An 18,995-nucleotide genomic window follows, 5' to 3' on the forward strand; every position below is an offset into this window, starting at 1 on the left:
TATTATTATTATTATTATTATTATTATTATAATTTATTAGATTTGTATGCCGTCCCTCTCCGCAGACTCGGGGCGGCTCACAGCAATAATAAAACAATGTAAGACAAATCTAATAATTAAAAAGTCAGTTTTTTAAAAAACCCTTATTAAAAAGCAAAAACATACATACAAACATACCAGACATAAACTGTGTAGGCCCGGGGGAGAATGTCTCAATTCCCCCATGCCTGGCGGCAGAGATGTGTTTTAAGGAGTTTACAAAAGACAAGGAGGGTTGGGGCAATTCTAATCTCTGGGGGGAGTTGGTTCCAGAGGGTCGGGGCTGCCACAGAGAAGGCTCTTCCCCTGGGATTCGTGCAGCAGTGCAGCATGTGAAATTGATTGTCAATCAGTGTTGCTTCCTAAATGGACAGTTTGATTTCACAGAAGTTTGATTTACTTGGAGTTATATTGCGTTGTTTAAGTGCTCCCTTTATTTTTTTGAGCAGTGTATTTAAACTTCAGCAAGGCATTTGACAAAGTAGAGCACAACTTACTTCTTTGTAGCTTGGGATAGACTGCATCGCTACCAGATGGATTCATAACTGCCTGACAGACCCTACTTAATGAATCGTCTTTAAATTGTACATCTACATGGAGAAAAGCAGTAGGGTACCACAAGGTTCCATCTTAGGCCCCCGTACTCTTCAACATCTTCGTAAATAACAGGAGATGGAATACAAGCGGAACTCGGTCAATTTGCAGATGACACCAAGACAAACTCAGAAGGCATAAAGATCTTGACAGACTTGAAGAAAGGGCCTCATCTAAGAAAAATAAATTTAATGTGGAGAAAGTTACACCTGGGCATAAGGTACAAGTACAAATGAGGTGAAACCTGACTCCAAAACGAACTGTGAGAGCAGAGGTGGGCTGCTCCTGATGCAAAAGGGTGGAGGGCAGGGGGCTGGGCTTGATGCCCTCTAAGATCCCTTCCAAGTCTTGTCAATCTGTATGGGTGGTGGGGGTGGGTGGGTGGGTGGGTGGGTGGGTGGGTGGACTAGAGCAGTGTTTCCCAACCTTGGCAACTTGAAGATATTTGGACTTCAACTCCCAGAATTCCCCAGCCAACATTTGATAGCTGGGGAATTTTGGGAGTTGAAGTCCAAATACCTTCAAGTGGCCAAGGTTGGGAAACACTGGACCTAGAGAGCAAAATGGGGGACTAGATGCCCTCTGAGGCCCCTTTCAACTCTGTCAATTTTTATGGGTGCCGGGCTGTGGAAGAGGGTTGGACTAGAGAGCAAGGAATTAACGGCTTCTCCAGCAGCCAAACATCAATTGACTGGTATGCAGATGGTATGAAAGTATTGATTGAATCCAGGGGGTTTTATAGTTATTAATTTAAGGGTTTTTAGTGTTTATGAAGGGTTTTCTATTGAGGAGTTTTTATCATTAATGCTGAAATTTGACTTTTTATTGTATAGTTTTTATTGTGAGCTGGCCTGAGTTCTGTGGGATTGGGCCGGCATATAAGTAAAATGGATGGATGGATGGATGGGTAGGTAGGTAGGTAGATAGGTAGATAGATTTGGCTTATATACTGCCCAATCCTGCAGAACGAACATAGATAGATAGATAGATAGATAGATAGATAGATAGATAGATAGATAGATAGATAGATAGATAGATAGATAGATAGATAGATAGATAGATAGATTTGGCTTATATGCCGCCCCATCCTGCAGAACTAACTAACTAACTAAATAAATAAATTTGGCTTATGTGCTGCCCAATCCTGCAGGACTGGGTAACTCACTGACTGACTAAATAAATAAATAATATATTTATATTATATATTTCCTCCTTCCTTCCTTACTTGCTCCCTTCCTTTCTTTCTTTCTCTCCTTCCTTCCTTTCTTCCCTCCTTGATTAGCTTCCATCCATTATTATCCCTTGTCCAGCCTTCAGAGGCTTTGGAGAATAGCTTGACGCCCTCCCCTCCTCCTCTCTGGGGCAGCCCCTCAAATATTGGAAGACTGCTATTATATGGGAAGATTATATTGGAATAAATCCTGGCAGCCTTCCCTTCCCTAGACTCGCCCTGCCCTCCCAACTCCTGCAGCCGCTCTTTGCCCCTTCGAGTCCTCTAGTCTAGAGCAGTGTTTCCCAACCTTGGCAACTTGGAGATATCTGGATTTCAACTCCCAGAATTCTGGGAGTTGAAGTCCAGATATCTTCCAGTTGCCAAGGTTGGGAAACACTACTCTAGAGCAGGGGGTAGGCAAAGTTGGCTCTTCTATGAGGGGTGGACTTCAACTCCCAGAACTCCTGAGCTAGCATGATTGGCTGGGGAATTCTGGGAGTTGAAGTCCAGATATCTTCCAGTTGCCAAGGTTGGGAAACACTACTCTAGAGCAGGGGGTAGGCAAAGTTGGCTCTTCTATGAGGGGTGGACTTCAACTCCCAGAACTCCTGAGCTAGCATGATTGGCTGGGGAATTCTGGGAGTTGAGGTCCACACCTCAGAAGAGCCAGCTTTGCCTACCCCTGCGCTCTAGGAGGGTCGGGGGGGGGGGAGGCCTTCCACCGGCTGTCAAGTACGAGGAAACAGGACCCCCCTCCGCCCCCGCGGGACTTCCCCCACGCACCCCCTCTTCCGCGCGAGGGAGGGGCGAGGGCGAGGCCCCGCCCAGGGGGGGATCCGCAGCGCGCACGTGCTCCCCCGCCCTCCGGTGGGCGGGGCTACAGAGACGATGGCGGCGCTGGTGGCTTTGGCGGGCCGTCGGGGCGTCCTTGGGGGGCGCGGAGGTGGGTCGGCGGAGTTCCGGGGAGGGAGGGAGGGACGTACGTTCCGGGAGGGGGGCGGCCGTCGGCTGAGCCCCTCTCCCTCCTCCTCCTCCAGCGCGGCTGCTGCACGCGGGGCTGCCGGAGACGCACCAAATGCTGCGGGAGACCTGCCGGGACTTCGCTGCCAAGGAGTTGGCGCCCCTCGCCGCCCGCCTCGACCGGGACCACCGCTTCCCCGCCGAGCAGGTCCGTCCCAGCAGCCCCCTCCCAGGGGGGAAGGGCGGGGAAGGGCTTCTGGTCGCCTCTGAAATGACTTCCGGGCAGTCCTCGATTTACGACAGCTCCGTTTAGCGACCAAAGTCCCCCGGGCGTCGAGCCAAGTGAGGAAGGGCTCTTTTTTCAGGAGTCTCGAGGGCCCTCGTGACCGTCTTTGGGCTCCGCGGGTCCTGGCCGCTGGGCCGGCTGCTTTTCCTGGAAAGGAGCCGGTCCTTGGCGGTGCCCTTCCTTCCCCTTCTGACCCGCCCAGTCAAGAGGTCAGGGCCCCTTTGGTTCTTCTCACGAGTGGTGGACTTCAACTCCCAGAATTCCTCAGCCAATCAGGCTCCCTCAGGAATTTATTGGTTTTATTGGATTTCTAGGCCGCTTTTCTCCTCAGACTCAGGGCGACTTACAACATATTGATATGTAACAACGGAAGAAATCAAAATTATATAAAACAACGCTATAAAAACATCCCTATAAAAAGCCCCTTAATTTAAAACGCCTCACAGATAGCCCATCTCATACAACTCTGTCCTATCTCCAACAGTCAGACAATAATGGGGGCTGGCACAAGGCAGCCAAGTTCAACAGCCCCACGGCTGCCGGCGTAGATGTGTCTTTAAGCTCTTCCAGGAGAGTGGGAATAGTAGGGATCTCCAGGGGGAGTTGATTCCATGGGGCAGGGGCCACCACAGAGAAGGCCCTTCCCCTAGGGCCCGCTGGCCAGCATTGTCTGGCTGATGGGACCTGGAGAAGGCTGACCCTGCAGCCCCTAACCGGTCAATTGGATACGTGAGGCAAGAGACGGTGCTGTAGATCAGTGTTTCCCAACCTTGGCAACTGAAGATATCTGGACTTCAACTCCCAGAATTCCCCAGCCAGCATTCTGGTCCATCTAGTCTGCCCTTATACTATTTCCTGCATTTTATCTTAGGATGGATATATGTTTATCCCAAGCATGTTTAAATTCAGTTACTGTGGATTTACTAACCACATCGGCTGGAAGTTTGTTCCAAGCATCTACTACTCTTTCAGTAAAATAATATTTTCTCACATTACTTCTAATTTTCCCCCACAACTGACCTCAGATTGTGCCCGCTTGTTCTTGTGTTCACTTTCCTATTGAAAACACTTTTCTCCTGAACCTTATTTAACCCTTTAACATATTTAAATGTTTCAATCATGTCCCCTCTTTTCCTTCTGTCCTGCAGACTATAGAGATTGAGTTCATGAAGTCTTTCCTGATCAGTTTTATGCTTAAGACTTTCCACCATTCTTGTAGCCCGTCTTTGGACCCGTTCAATTTTGTCAATATCTTTTTGTAGGTGAGGTCTCCAGAACTGAGAGCAGAATATTCTTATTCTTATTGATATACTAATTTTTATTAATTGTGTACTATCATCTTAACAAATAATAACTGAGAAGATATCCACACCTACCACCCATTTAAAACCACTGGTCATATAACACTGAAGTGCCAGCCTATAGATGACACATCACCCTCCCCTTTTCCTTATCCCCCAATTTCCCCATTTTCAACTTTTTTCTTCCCTCACTTTGTTCTACCATTTTTTTTTCTATACCTGGTATAATTGCTATACCATGTATTATATTCTTTTCTTTTGTTTCCCTTTAAAATACTTAATAAAGGTTATTTTTTTAAAAAGAAAAGAAGAAGAGCCAGTTATGCCTACCCCGAGCTAGACGGCTAGGATTGCTTTGCCTTGCAAAATACTTTCATTTTGCAAGGGAGGTGGGGCCCCTTGGCCCCTTCCAGGACAGGATTCCCACCCAGGCTGGGCAGCTCTGCCTTCCCTCCTGGCGTTGCCAACCCTTTAACCAGGCCTTTTGATTTCTCAAGTGAAAAGCGCAGCTGCTTTGTAGGTGAACTGAACTCTCCAGCCACCATTTCCTTGTTTTCTGCCCCTATGGCAGGCGTGTCGGTTCAAACATCTTTTGCCCTGATTTGTGTTTGCCTGGTGTGTCCCTGTTGGACTTTAACTGAGCCACGCCTTTTTAAAAAGGAGCAGCAAGGGCAGGAATCAGGGTTAGGGTTGAGCAACTGGGTCCCTTGGACAACCAGTAGACTTCACCTCCCAGCATTATTATTATTATTGTCAGTACAACACAGCAAATGAGATCACTATGCTGGATTTCATATTTCATCACAAGTCAGGTGCTTCCCAAGCACCTAGGACTGCGTTATGTGGCGGCGAATTATGTGTGCCGATCTCAGTAAAGTGGCCTTTTGCAGCTGACATATGGAGATTTTGTCAATTCCTATGGTTTTCAAATGTCCTCTGAGATCCTTTGACACTGCGCCCAGCGCAGTGTCCACTGGCCACTTTCACTAGCTTATGCCAGAGTCGTTGCAGCTCGATTTTCAGATCTTCATATTTTGCAGATTTCTCTAGCTGCTTCTCCTCAATTCTGCTGTCTCCTGGGATTGCAATGTCGATGACCCATACTTTCTTTTTCTCCACAATCAGGATGTCTGATGTATTATTTTTCAAAATTCGGTCAGTCGGAAGTCCCACAGTAGTTTTGCCTGCTCATTTTTGACCACTTTTTCTGGCTTATGATCCCACCAGTTCTTTGTCACTGGTAGATGGTAGTTCTGGTACAAGTTCCAGTGGATCATCTGTGCCGCATACGATTTATTATTATTATTATTATTATTATTATTATTATTATTATTATTATTATTATTATCAATAATAATAATAATAATAATAATATGCCGCTCAATTTCAAAATTGACTTTGAACTGCTAACAAGTTACAATACAAGTAAAAAAGCAGTTTAAAAAATCAATAAAATCACATATATCATTTAAAAAAAACCATGCGTACTAACTATCAGTCTTAATTCCAGGCCTGCTGGAAAAGCCAGGTTTTGACGGCTTTCTGGAAGACTGGCAGGGAGGAGATAATGCAAATCTGGGGGCAGTGGATTCCGCAGCATGGCTGGCTAAGGAATTCTGGGAGTCGAAGTCCACAGGTTGTAACGCTGGCAGATTTGCTCAGCCTGGGCATCAATGTTTTTCTAGCTTGAGGGTAGATCCTGGATTGGAGCCATCGGCAACTGCTACTAACTTGATTGATGCTCAAACGCTAAGTTGCTTTGCTGAGCTTTCACCCTGGGGCCAAGTGGATGGTGCTGAGAATGCACGGTTCTCTGCCTTCAGTCCACTGATAGCGCTGTGCTCAAATGAAAAAGAGGCTTGTGGTTAGCATTGGTGGGCTCCTCATTCTCCATGCCCTTGTTTCTCTTGGTGTGAGATGCTGCTGCTTTAGTTGCCATCCAGGAGATTGGCCGTCCTCAGCCATATAGAATAAGAATAGAATAGAATTCTTTATTGGCCAAGTGTGATTGGACACACAAGGAATTTGTCTTTGGTGCAGATGCTCTAAGCGTACATAAAAGAAAAGAGACATTGGTCAAGAATCACGAGGTACAACACTTAATGATTGTCATAGGTCTCAAATAAGCAATGTGGAAACAATATTAATAAAAAAATCTTAAAGATACAAGCAACAAGTTACAGTCATACAGTTGTAAGTTGGATGAAATGGGGGATAGGGCTGATGAGAAAAAACTAGGAGTAAGAGTAGTGCAAACTTAGTAAATAGTTTGACAATGTTGAGGGAATTATTTGTTTAGCAGAGTGATGGCGTTTGGGGAAAAAACTCTCCTTGTGTTTAGTTGTCTTGGTGTGCAGTGTTCTATAGCGATGTTTTTAGGGTAGGAGTTGAAACAGTTTGTGTCCAGGATGTGATGGGTCAGTAAATATTTTCACTGGCCTCTTTTTGACTCGTGCAGTATGCAGGATCTCAATGAAAGGCAGGTTGGCAGCCATTGTTTTTTCTGCAATTCTGATTCTCCTCTGAAGTCTGTGTCGGTCTTGTTGGGTTGCAGAACCAAACCAGACAGTGATAGAGGTGCAGATAACAGACTCAACGATTCCTCTGTAGAACTGGATCAGCAGCTCCTTGGGCAGTTTGAGCTTCCTGAGTTGGTGCGGAAAGAACATATGAGGTTACAATTATTGCGTTTGACCATGACAGCACCCTTCAAAGCACCATCACCTCCTTCCATTCCATGTTTGGCCCAGCTGCTAGGAGAATACTAGAGGAGGATGCCAGAGGAGAAACAGACAAGAGATACTGAGAAAGAAATCTAGGAAACACATCCCACAGACAGCTAAATCTCCCAAGTCAGACGATCAGCAAGTTTTCCAAAGAAATCTTCAGCTACTTTAATTGTTCCTGTTTTACCAGAACCTCATACTGTATTTACCAGACTCCTTGGAGAAGGGCGGCATATAAATCCAATCAATCAATCAATATCAATCAATCCTCTATTTTCAATACTGTAATTCTAAAAATGTGTAAAATAATAAATTGCATGCAACATGCTCAGGCACATAAAAAGAGAGAGAATACATACCTATAACATGGTAGTAGGTTGGCATCTTTAAGAACACAGAATAATAGATATACTGTAGAACGATATAAAGAAATAATAATAATTTTAGGATGGGGCGATATGAGATTAAAAGAGGGAAAGAAAATTTCAGTCTGTCAACTATGATATGACTAAGGAGGAGAAGCACTCAAGAGAAGGAAAAAGGGAGGAAGAGGAAGAAGGAAGTGAAGAGAGTAGAAGAAAGAAGAAGAAGAGAAGAAGAAGAAAGCAGAGAAGATAGATGGAGGGGGGAAGAAGAGGAGAGAAGGAATAAGAAAGGATGAGGAGGAGAGAAAGGAAGAGGTGGGGGAGTGCAAAAGACAGACTGAAGAAATGAAATGGAAAATTTGGTGCAAAGCAGGATTTATGATTGATTTAATAATATGGGGGGTAGACAAAATAATAGAAACACCTTGCAGCTCTTCCGTGGAATCCAGATTTGTGAAGCTCCCTTCGAACAGTTTTTGTGGAAACTGGGTTCTGTACGTGTCTATTGAGGTCTGCAGTGATTTTAGGAGCTGCAGTCTTGCGATCCGCTCTAACAATTCGCTTTAGAGTCCGACGGTCTCTCTCAGACAACTTCCACTTTCAACCAGACCTTTTGCTTGGCTGAGGACGTTTTCCCTTCTCTTTCAAAAGCAGTCATTACTTTTGAGACATGACCTCTTGAAACGCCAAACATTCGGGCATTTTCTGTTACACTAGCGCCTGCCAGTCGTGCACCAACAATTTGGCCTCTTTGAAAGTCTGAGAGGTCTGCCATTTCTAGAAGGTTATAACCAATTTCCTTACATTTCTGTAAAAAAAAAAGTAGTTTAAAAAAACATATCAAATAACAGACATTAAAATATATCAAGTTTAGATTGATTTGAACATGTTCAAACATGATGCCAAAAAGTCAAGTGTTTCCATCTTTTTGTCCACTCCTGTGTATATATCACTGATTATCTCAAGGTATGTGCATACTGATGGAGTTTGTGCAGAAAAATAAAAAATTCAAATTGATGGCGATGGGAAGTCCCCTTTTCTAACCTTGTTCCTCCCGTTTCTAGATTAAGAAAATGGGGGCGCTGGGCCTCCTCGCAATGGCCGTGCCCGAAAAATACAAAGGAGCCGGCTTGGATTGTTTGGCCTACACCGTCGCCATGGAGGAGATCAGCCGCGGCTGCGCCTCCACCGGGGTCGTCATGAGCGTCAACAATGTAGGTCCCCCACCGGCGGTCCCTTCTCTTGAGACCCTAACCCCAGTGGCCCCGCCCTGCCCAGAGGGGCCATGCGGGAGGGGCCCTGGGAAGCCAGAGTTGGGTGAGATTCACAGGGAGCCTTTTCTCTCTCGAGTCGCTGTATCTAGGGCCGGTTTTGAAGTTTGGGTCTGAAGAGCAGAAGCAGAAGTGGATCCCTCCGTTCACCAGCGGGGAGAAAGTGGGGTGCTTTGCCCTCAGCGAACCAGGTAACTTGGGGGCTTGGGAGTTGCCCCCTGGCAGTCCTCACGTTTTATATCCGGGGAGTCAAACTCGGTTTCACAGAGGGCCGCATCAGGGTCATGTTTGACTTGGAGGGCTGGGGGACGCGTGGCTGTGGTGGGTCGGACATGGGACTCGGTGGGGAGCGGCACCTGTGGTGGCCAAGTGCTAAGGCAGGACTTCCCTGAGACCCTTCCCCACTTATTATACCCTTCCTTCTCTTCTTTTTCCTTCCTTCCTTCCTTCCTCATTCTCCTTCCTTCCCCTCTTTCCTTATATCTCCTTCCTTCCTCTCTTCCCATCTTTCCTTCTTTGTCTTTCTTCTTTCCTGTCCCTTCCTGTTTGCTGGAAATGCAAAAAGGGGTGAAGCATTTCTCCTTTTTTTGTGCGTGTTTAGTTTGTTTTAATAAACTAAAAAAGGGTCCCAAAGGCCTGATGTCCTGAGAAAATAGGTGGGTTACCCCAAAACACCTCGTTGTTCTCAAAAAACCACTTTGGTGAGCTTTGATTGGCTGGAAACGGACTGCTCGGGGGTGGGTAGGTGGGAGTGATGGGCTGAGCAGAGAAACATCAGAGCTAGCCTGACTTTACTACAGCTGACATCTCTAGTAAAAGAACCCTTTGCTTTAACCGAATGGGAGTCGAGGGTCTCTCCTTCCTAAGGGATCAGATTGGGGCAGGTCTGACACCATCCACCTGGTGCAGCCAGCCAGGCGGAGCTCGCTGGACAAGAGCAAAAGGCAGCATTCTCCCCCTGCCCCCCCCCCGCCCCCCTGCGTAATTCACTTGGCCCGGCAGTAGCCACAACACTTCGGCTGCAGACGGTCTTTTTTCTGCCAAGGAAATGGCAGCGATGCCGGTGCTGCGTCCACAGTCGCTCAGCTGGTTGGGGACGAGTGGGTGTTGAACGGCACCAAGGCCTGGATCACCAACGCCTGGGAGGCCTCGGCCAGCGTGGTCTTCGCCACCACCGACAGAGCCCTGAAGCACAAGGTAGGCTCCAGCCTTGGCCGGGGAAGCAGCTGGTCTCTGTAGGGAGAAAGGGCCCCAGAGGGAGAAGGAACCTGGCTGAGAAGATAAAGAGGGGACCACAGTGGTTGTCAGATGTTCAAAGGAAGGCATGAAGCGGGTGAGGGGAATCGGAGGTCCTGATCTTTGGGGCAAGCTCCCCAGCGGTGGCTGGTGCTGGACAAAGGGCATTGGGGATGTTAGGACTCTGTCCATAACTTGGGTTGGCAATATATTGGCTGCAGGTGTGGCAGACTGCCACAAGAGGGAGCTAGAGTTTATAGAGCTTATTTCTCTTCAGACACACTCTCTTTGTCTGGCTATTTACTGTTAATGGCTACTCAATGTTAGGTTAGCGCTGCAATCTCTCTGTCTTGTAGTCATGAACAGTGTTCCCTCAATTTTCGCGGGGGATGCATTCCGAGACCGCCCACGAAAGTCAAATTTCCGCGAAGTAGAGATGCGGAAGTAAATACACTATTTTTGGCTATGAACAGTATCCCAAGCCTTCCCTTAACACTTTAAACCCCTACATTACAATTTCCCATTCCCTTAGCAACCATTTAGATTATTACTCACCATGTTTATTTATTAAAGTTTATTAAAAAAATGTTTTTTAAAGGCAGACGAAAGTTTGGCAATGACATATGACATCATCGGGCGGGGAAAACCGTGGTATAGGGGGGAAAACTGCAAAGTATTTTTTAATTAATATTTTTGAAAAACCATGGTATAGACGTTCCGTGAAGTTTGAACCCGCGAAAATCGAGGGAACACTGTATAATAGACAAAATGTGTTTGCTTGATATCTTTGTTTACTGATTATGACAAAGACAACTGGTAAGAAAGACTATGTACTTGGTATTTGGATTGTTATTCTGACTTATTATGTGTATGACTTTAGATCAGTGATGGCGAACCTATGGCACGGGTGCCACAGGTGGCACACGAAGCCACATCTGCTGGCACATGAGCCATTGCCCTAACTCAGCTCCAACATGCATTTGTGTGCTGGCCAGCTGATTTTTGGCTCACACAGAGGCTATGGGAGGGTGTTTTCGGCTTACAGAGGGCCTTTGGGGGGTATGGAAGAGGGCATTTTTGCCTTCCCCAGGCTCCAGGGAAGCCTCTAGAGCCTTGGGAGGTTGACCTTTCCAGATTCCTAAGAGGTCAGTAAGGGGCGTGCATAAGCGCACTAGTGTGCCTTCCGTCCCCGGTCCTATTGTCTCTCCTATATCTCATATATCTTCTCTTCTATCCTTATATCTTTCCTTCTCTCATTGATATATTTTATTCCTATATTTTCTCTTCTATTATTTCTTTGATATATTTTACTTTGAGTGTATCCTCTATGACCTTCATTGTGTATTATTGTGTTTTGGACAAAATAAATAAATAAATAATAAATAAATAAATAAATAAAAAATAAATAAATAAAAATGGGCCTACTGTGCCAATGGGAAGTTGGGAAATCGTCCATTCCTGGCCCCCAGAGGGTCTCCAGGGTGCGGGGGAGGCCGTTTTCACCCACCTCAGGCATTGAATTATGGGTGTGGGCACTTGTGCATGTGTGATACCGCACGCCCACACACTTCTGGCACCCATGGAAAAAAAGGTTCGCCATCACTGCTTTAGTGATAACATCTGAAGACGTTATTTCTCAAAGTGAACTTTAATATAGGTTAGTATGTCTGTGTGTGGCTGAGCGGTCATTCACAACTAATCTCCTTATAAACACTTTCTGCATGTGCACAACCTTGGTAAACAAGGATTACTCTGCTCATACATTAGCGGTGGGGGGTTTCAGAAGCAGAGCAGGTGACCTTACTCGAGGCTCCCTAGAGAGGGAGAAGCTGCCCTCCCCTTCCCCAAATCCTAGTGGGCCGCAAGGTCAGGCGTGGCTTTGGGGTGTCTGGGGAGCCCCTGGGAAAGGCTGTTGTCTGTTTCAGGGCATCAGCGCCTTCCTTGTGCCCATGCCGTGCCCGGGCCTCTCGCTGGGCAAGAAGGAAGACAAGCTGGGCATCCGGGCTTCCTCCACCGCCAACCTCATTTTCGAAGACTGCCGCATCCCCAAGGAGAACCTGCTGGGCACACAGGGCCTGGGCTTCAAGATCGCCATGGTGAGTGCAGGAGGGGGGAAGAGTGGGGACCCCTCCCCTCTCCCAGACCCACCCACCCCAAAGCCCCTCCCCCATCGCCCCCTTGTCTTCTCCCCAGCAAACTTTGGACTCCGGCCGGGTTGGCATCGCATCCCAGGCCTTGGGGATCGGCCAGGCGGCTCTGGATTGCGCCGTGGATTACGCCGAGAAGAGGCTGGCCTTTGGCCACCCCATCACCCAGCTGCAGGCCATCCAGGTAAGGGGTGGGCAGGCCTCCCGTCCTCCTTCGGGAACTCAGAAGATGCTCATCAAGGGCCGGGGTGACGCAGTGCAGGGTCCTTCAGCTAACTACTAACTTATAGTTCAGCAGTTCAAATCTCATCACCGGCTCCAGGTTGACTCAGCCTTCCCTCCTTCAAAAGTGGGTCAAATGAGGAGCCAGATTGTTGGGGGCAAGAGGCTGATTCTATAAACCACTTAGATGGGGCTGTCAAAGCACCATGAAGTGGTATACAAGTCTAAATGCTAATACTTTCATCAGAGAGGTGAAAAAAGGGCGCTTCTGGGGTCCAAATGAGAACACACAACCTTCCCCCTGCCCAATTTGGGGCTCCAGCCCACGTCCCACTGTATGCTGGGGCTTGAAGGACGCAGAATGGGGAGGGACCTTGGAGGTCTTCTAGCCCAACCCCCTGCTCCATCCGGAGACCCTAATGGTCCTTGATCTACAACTACTAAATGGTTGTAGCACAGAGCACAGGTCATCTACACCCGAAACACCAAGGGAAGTGATGGCCCGACTGCAGGAGGGGATGCGTGAGAAGATTCCCAAATGGCTTTCAGAATTATTTGTAAAAATAATAGCCGCCGAGTCCTCGGAGAAGGGCGGCATACGAATCTAAATAATAAATAAATAAATAATACAGTTGAACCAAAACCTCCGTTGTTAAGTGAGACAGCTGTTAAGCGAGCACAGTTTTTAAGTGAATCACTGCACATTAAGTTAGTAACACGGCCGTTAAGTGAATGTGGCTTCCCCCATTGCTTTGTCGGAAGATTGCGAAAGGAGATCCCGTGACACCGCCGCCGGGATCCTGAAACTATCGTAAATACAAGTCAGTTACCAAGTGTCCGGATTTTGATCATGTGACCCAGGGGATGCTGCGACTGTCAAAGTGTGAAAAAAATGATCACGTCACTATTTTCAAATAAACCCCTAAACGAAAGGTTGCAAGTTGAGGACTCTCTGTAACGGGGGAGGGAACTCTGGCCACTTCACCACCTGTGGACTTCAATTCCCAGAATTCTTGAACCAGCCAGGAATTCTGGGAGTTGAAGTCCACGGGTCACAATATGGCCGCCTTGGCCCACCTCTGCCCTCTATCGCGCCCATGTATCCTTCATGGAAAATGCCCTGGTTCCATCTGCTCGGCTCTCCTTCATGGCATCTGCAGCACTGAGGCACCATCTTCTCTTTAGTGAAGGCAGTGCTTCTCAAATAGTGGAGTGGTCCCCCTTTGGGGGGGGGGGCGGAGCAATGCCAGGGGTGGCATGTGACCCCAGGGCACATGCTTCTTTTGCTGCAGGGAGGGGGGGGGTTGCACTGAACAACAGCACACAGCACAGAGTAGGAGATATGAAGTGTAGATAGCAAACCCTTAAGAGACACCATGGAGAAATATCGAACAGGGATGAAAGGAAAGGAGGAGAGAGACGGAGATAATGAGACAAACGTAAGTCTCACGAAAACTAAGACAAGGAAATATGACGAAGCGTATGTAGTGCTTGGCTGCATTGTGACTACGGTGGGAGACGAGGAAAGACCAGGATGTTGACTGTCTAAAAATGTTGGCAGTGGACAGCATGAAGCCAAATAAATTAAGGCGTCACTTAAACACATTATACCCCAATCACCCTGATAAGCCGCTTGAGTTTTTTCAGAGAAAACGTGCTGAATATTGCAAACAATCATCCTGGCGGAGAGTTGGGGTGTGTGTGCACGAAATGTTTACTTCTTCCTGGGGGGGTGGGGGGCGCAATGGAAAATAATTGATAAACACTGAGCCAAGGTCGGGTGGTCTCCTAACTAGAGTTGATACAGGACTAGACTCCCGTGGCTTCTTGGTAACCCACCCACCCCTTCTGTGTCTAGTTTAAGCTGGCTGACATGGCTGTGGCGCTGGAGGGGGCTCGCCTGCTGACCTGGAGAGCAGCCGCCTTGAGTGACGATGGAAAGCCCTACACAAAGGTAACCTCCGTCTTTATCAACTGGAGCATCTCCTGGGCAGCCTAGAAAATAGCCCGTGAGTGCCTATAGCGGTGATGGCGAACCACTGGTACTATGGCACACAGTGGCCCAGGCACAGCATGGGCACAAGGTCACGAAGCAGGCAGGAATATCTTTATGGGAAAAGTTCTAGAAAGTGAATCTCCATGGAAGAAAGTCTAGACATTGAATATCTCTAGGAAACAGTCGGCCACACCTAGACAGTATATAAGTGAGGATTTATGGGGAAAGGGCTGTGGAGAATCAATGTTTGTTAATGGTGTGGGTCCTAGATCCGGGGTTCCAGAAATGCTTTGCTGGAAAACTGCTATTATTCCTTTAGGTTAATCTTGCAGAGATGCAGCTTTCTTGAGTATGTTTAAAAGGACGTTAGAAAATTTAGAAATGACGTAATTGGATTTGGCTCGCAGCTTGCTCCTTATCTATTAAACAATTTGATCCAGGAACGCTGCTGACATGAATTAAAAGCCTGACCTTGTTTTGAGCAAATCATTTTTAATTAGAGATGCGTTTGGTTTGAATTTTCTGCGAGCGGGTGCTCCTTCATCCCGATCCAACCAGGCCCAAGCAGAACACCGAAAAAAAAGAGAAGTTGCATGGTTTTTGGAAGCCTCAGAGGCCCCGCCAAGTACAAGACCTCTCACACGGCTTCCGGAGGGTCTGGGGGCCTGGCGTGTTACTGGTGACACACATGTCATACTTGCGCCCTGAGCCTCCCAGGGATGGCCGTGCCAGGCAGCTTCTCTGCTTTCTCTCCCTAGGAAGCCGCCATGGCCAAACTGTCGGCATCCGAGGCTGCAACTTTCATCTCCCACCAGGTGAGTGAGTTCTGGACGCTGCAATTTTTTTCAGGAAAAGTTCACTGGCCAACCAGCAGCAGCAGGTGAGTTGTGTTTCTGTCTTGTAATGCCGGAAGATCCTGGCAAAATCTGGGGATTAATACTATCTGCAAGCATATTATTATTATTATTATTATTATTATTATTATTATTATTATTATTATTATTATTATTATTATTGATTTGTATGCTGCCCTTCTCCAAAAACTCAGGGCGGCTCACAGAATAAATATAGAGACAAAGTGTATATTATACAGTATATAATATTCATACTATAAAGCTCTACATGGCATCGGACCAGAACACTTGCCGGACTGCCTTCTGCTGCATGAGTCCCAGCGATCGGTCAGGTCCTGTTAACTAGACAATGTTGCTTGGCAGGGCCTAGGGGAAGAGCCTTCTCTGTGGGGGGGGGGGGGGGCTCTGGAATCAGCTCCCCCCAGAGATTCATACTGTACCACCAGGCTTGGGGCAATTAGACTTCTGCCCTGGACAATGAAAGTTTAATAATAATAATAATAATAATAATAATAATAACGGAGAGACCGGCCAGGTTTGCAGGAGAGCTGCCTCCATTCTCCCACCCGTGCCAGAACCAATGCTTTCCTTCCAGGCGATCCAGATCCTGGGCGGCATGGGCTACGTGACAGAGATGCCGGCCGAGCGCCACTATCGAGATGCCCGCATAACCGAGATCTACGAGGGAACCAGCGAGATCCAGAGGTTGGTGATAGCGGGGCAGCTGCTGAAAGCCTATCGAGGCTGAAGGGGAGGACCACTGCAGAGGCCGCTGAAGAGGTCAGGGACTGGCTTAAGCCCCTTGGCTCGCCATGGAGGAGACCGGCTGGGCCTCCCACTCCGTTCATGATCCCGTCTCCAGTGGAGGTTGAGAAGAAGCACCTGGAACAAGCAGGGGAAGGAGGACCTGAGAGGGGGCTGCACAAATGCCTCGTATCCCGCAATTGCCAAAGACCTCTAGGTCAGCGATGGCGAAACTTTTTTTCCCCTCAGGTGCCAAAAGCGCGTGGGCACATGCTATCACACCTGCGCGATTGCCCACACTCGTAAATCAGTGCCTGGGAAGGGTGAAAACAGCTTCCCACCGCCCCCCAGAGGCCCTCAGGAGGCTGGAAACGGCCTGATTCCCAACTTCCGGTGGGTGCAGCAGGCTCGTATTTCGCCCTCCAAAGGCTTCCCTGGAGGATAAAAAAGCCTTCCTCCATCCCCTTGGAGGCTCTCTGGAAGCCAAAAATGCCCTCCCAGAGCCTCTGTGTGAGCCAAACGTCAGCTGCCCGGCACACACATGCACACTGGAGCTGAGCTAGGGCAATGGCTCCACGTGCCACCCGTGCCATAGGTTCGCCATCACTGTTCTAGCTCTTGCCAAGGTCTACTCTATCATGGACCACACAGATTCTGGTGGAGGCCACACCTGCCCAAGTGCAGCTTCTCTCTGTCTTCAGGGACATCTGCAAGTAAGCGGGTTGTTGGGGAAACAGACCAGGGAGATAAAGACATTAATCGGGAATTTGGGAAGCGACCCAAATCAACTGAAACGGACCTTTGAAAAGTTTCTGGTGTTGGTGGCAGAGCAAACCGTAGCCGTTAAAGGGTCCCAAGTGCCTCGTTTGTGCCTCAAAGCCAAGTTTCCTCCACCCCACACGCAGGGGGCCTCCTTGATGCAATCACCATGGGCTATTAAATTTGAGCACTGACAGTTTGTTGTATCTTTGGTTTCATCCCGGTCCTTTTTCTACCTTCAAAGGGTCCAGCCTCTTGTATGCTAGAACCCCAAAGCAGGAGGGGTGTCCCCTGAGGCTTCCCAGAGGAAGGGGAGACTCTTACTGGGCCTTGCCCCCACCCCCCCAAGTGGTTTCCCTGCCAGGAGTTTTTGTCTGAGAATTTCTCTGAAATTTAACTGGCCCAAACTCACCTGGCCGGCTTTCCTGCCTAAGGCAGGACGGTGAGAACTCGCAGTTTTCTAGTTTCCAGCTTGGAGCTCTTTTCTTTTGTTAATTTCAATTTGCTTTCCCCAACATATTCTGGAAGTTGAAGTCAACGGATGGACGCGAACCAAAGATTCACCATCACTGTTGTAGAGCGTTTCCTCCAGGGGGCAAAGTTAACTTTGGTTAATCTTTAACTTTTGATAGTGATATAAGTTATCTCTTGCTTGGAAAGGGTTGCCTCTAGAGCAGTATTCAACTCAGGTAGCCATTTAAATCAGGGCTCCTCAAACTTAGCAAGTTTAAGATGCCAAGTTTGATGCTTTAATGCTGGCTGGAGAATTCTGGGAGTTGAAGTCCCCAAGTCTTAAAGTTGCCAAGTTTGAGGACACCTGTTTTAAAGCTTGATAAAGATATTGCAGGTAAAATTGGGTCTTTTCAGATGGGGATAAAAAGAAACTTCAAAATGCACCATTCCAGGATTAGTAACTAGCACAAGCTTGGGATCAAACTTTTCGCCCATCGTAAGTGGAAGACGTCAGCAGGTGGAGGAGATCCTATCGAGCCCAGGAAGATGTTGGGCCATTGAGGATCTCCGTCCGTCTGTCCTTTCATCCCAAGAACATACAGCTACGGGTAGCTCTCATCACTCCCCTAACGATTCAGAAAACAATTTGAAATTACAGCTCTTAACATCAATTTGGCGGCCACGTCATCACAACTTAGGCGCTCGCACTGTGATGGTTGCGTCACCTTGTGGTCAGTTTGGGACCCTCCCAGCCGGCTTCTGACAAGCAGCCAATCAGGGAAGGCGGATTTGTTAAGTAATTGTGTGATTAATGAGCACGGCGATCGACTTAACTGTGGTATAAACAGTCAAAACATTTGAGTCTGATCCCATGATTTGCCTAAGAACTGCATTGCTTAGCAGCCTGAATTCAGTTTTAAGGGCTACCTGTACGGTTACACCACAAGAAAAGAAAATTATGAGCTTCTGAATCAAAACTATTTAGCAAAAATGTTTAAGCAAGTGAACAAAATGTGTTGTTGTTGCTGCTGTTGCTTCTGCTGCTTACATTTCCACAGCTCTTCAAGGATCATAGCAACAACGTTTAGACTTATATGCCGCTTCACAGTGCTTTTCCAAGCAGTTTATGGAGAGTCAGCCTCTTGCCCCCAACAATCGGGGTCCTCACTTGACCCACCTCGGAAGCAAAGGTAGGCTGCTAAGGCGGAACGGTGACGTGTGCTCGCCCCCGTGGCTCTGAGTGCTAGCAGAGTCCAGCGCAATTCTGCTACTGCACCTGGGCAGCCACCGGCGCCCCTGTGTGTCCGCGCATGATTTCGCTACCTGCCCAGGTGCAGTAGCAGAATTGCGCTGGACTCCGGGGGTGAGCACATCTCACCGTTGCACCTTAGCAGCCCACCTCAGCTCAGAAGGATGGAAGGCTGAGTCAACCTGGAGCCTGGTGGGATTGGATCTGCCAAACTGCTGGCAGCCGGTGATCAGCAGAAATTGCCTGCAGTACTGCCCTCTAACCACTGCACCACTGAGGCTCACCCTTGGGACTTCCTCGGTTCTCGATACGTCAGCGCCCAGACAACACCTTGTAGAGCAAGTCTTAAAAGACACAAGGGTGGGATCGCCAAGGGTTGGAGAGCTGCTGAAGGCAAACTTCTCTTGCTTCCTTGGCAAAACGTGGGTCATCCTTGAGGGATGATACATGCTGGGAATAAAAAACCAGGGACTGTGATCTTGTTAGACCTCCTGGCTCTCTCCATGGTCATCTGTCCAGCCACCCTGGAATCCTGAGAGGCCGGCAGAGCTGACATCTGACCAGTGGTGGGCTCCTACAG

At 47.9% G+C, this 18,995-nt stretch overlaps 1 protein-coding gene across 1 annotated transcript; it reads left to right on the forward strand.

Annotated features, from left to right (window-relative positions):
* Positions 1-2,530: 2,530 nt before the first annotated feature.
* On the forward strand, positions 2,531-16,909 carry ACADS (acyl-CoA dehydrogenase short chain). The gene is made up of 10 exons (XM_070762436.1): positions 2,531-2,789; positions 2,884-3,014; positions 8,549-8,698; positions 8,835-8,946; positions 9,801-9,952; positions 11,917-12,087; positions 12,185-12,322; positions 14,219-14,314; positions 15,115-15,171; positions 15,806-16,909. Exons 1-10 carry the CDS (start codon positions 2,735-2,737, stop codon positions 15,956-15,958), a joined length of 1,215 nt encoding a protein of 404 aa, XP_070618537.1. The 5' UTR covers positions 2,531-2,734; the 3' UTR covers positions 15,959-16,909.
* Positions 16,910-18,995: the final 2,086 nt, after the last annotated feature.

The sequence above is a fragment of the Erythrolamprus reginae genome, chromosome 10 (assembly GCF_031021105.1).
Source record: "Erythrolamprus reginae isolate rEryReg1 chromosome 10, rEryReg1.hap1, whole genome shotgun sequence".
Taxonomy (NCBI): domain Eukaryota; kingdom Metazoa; phylum Chordata; class Lepidosauria; order Squamata; family Dipsadidae; genus Erythrolamprus; species Erythrolamprus reginae.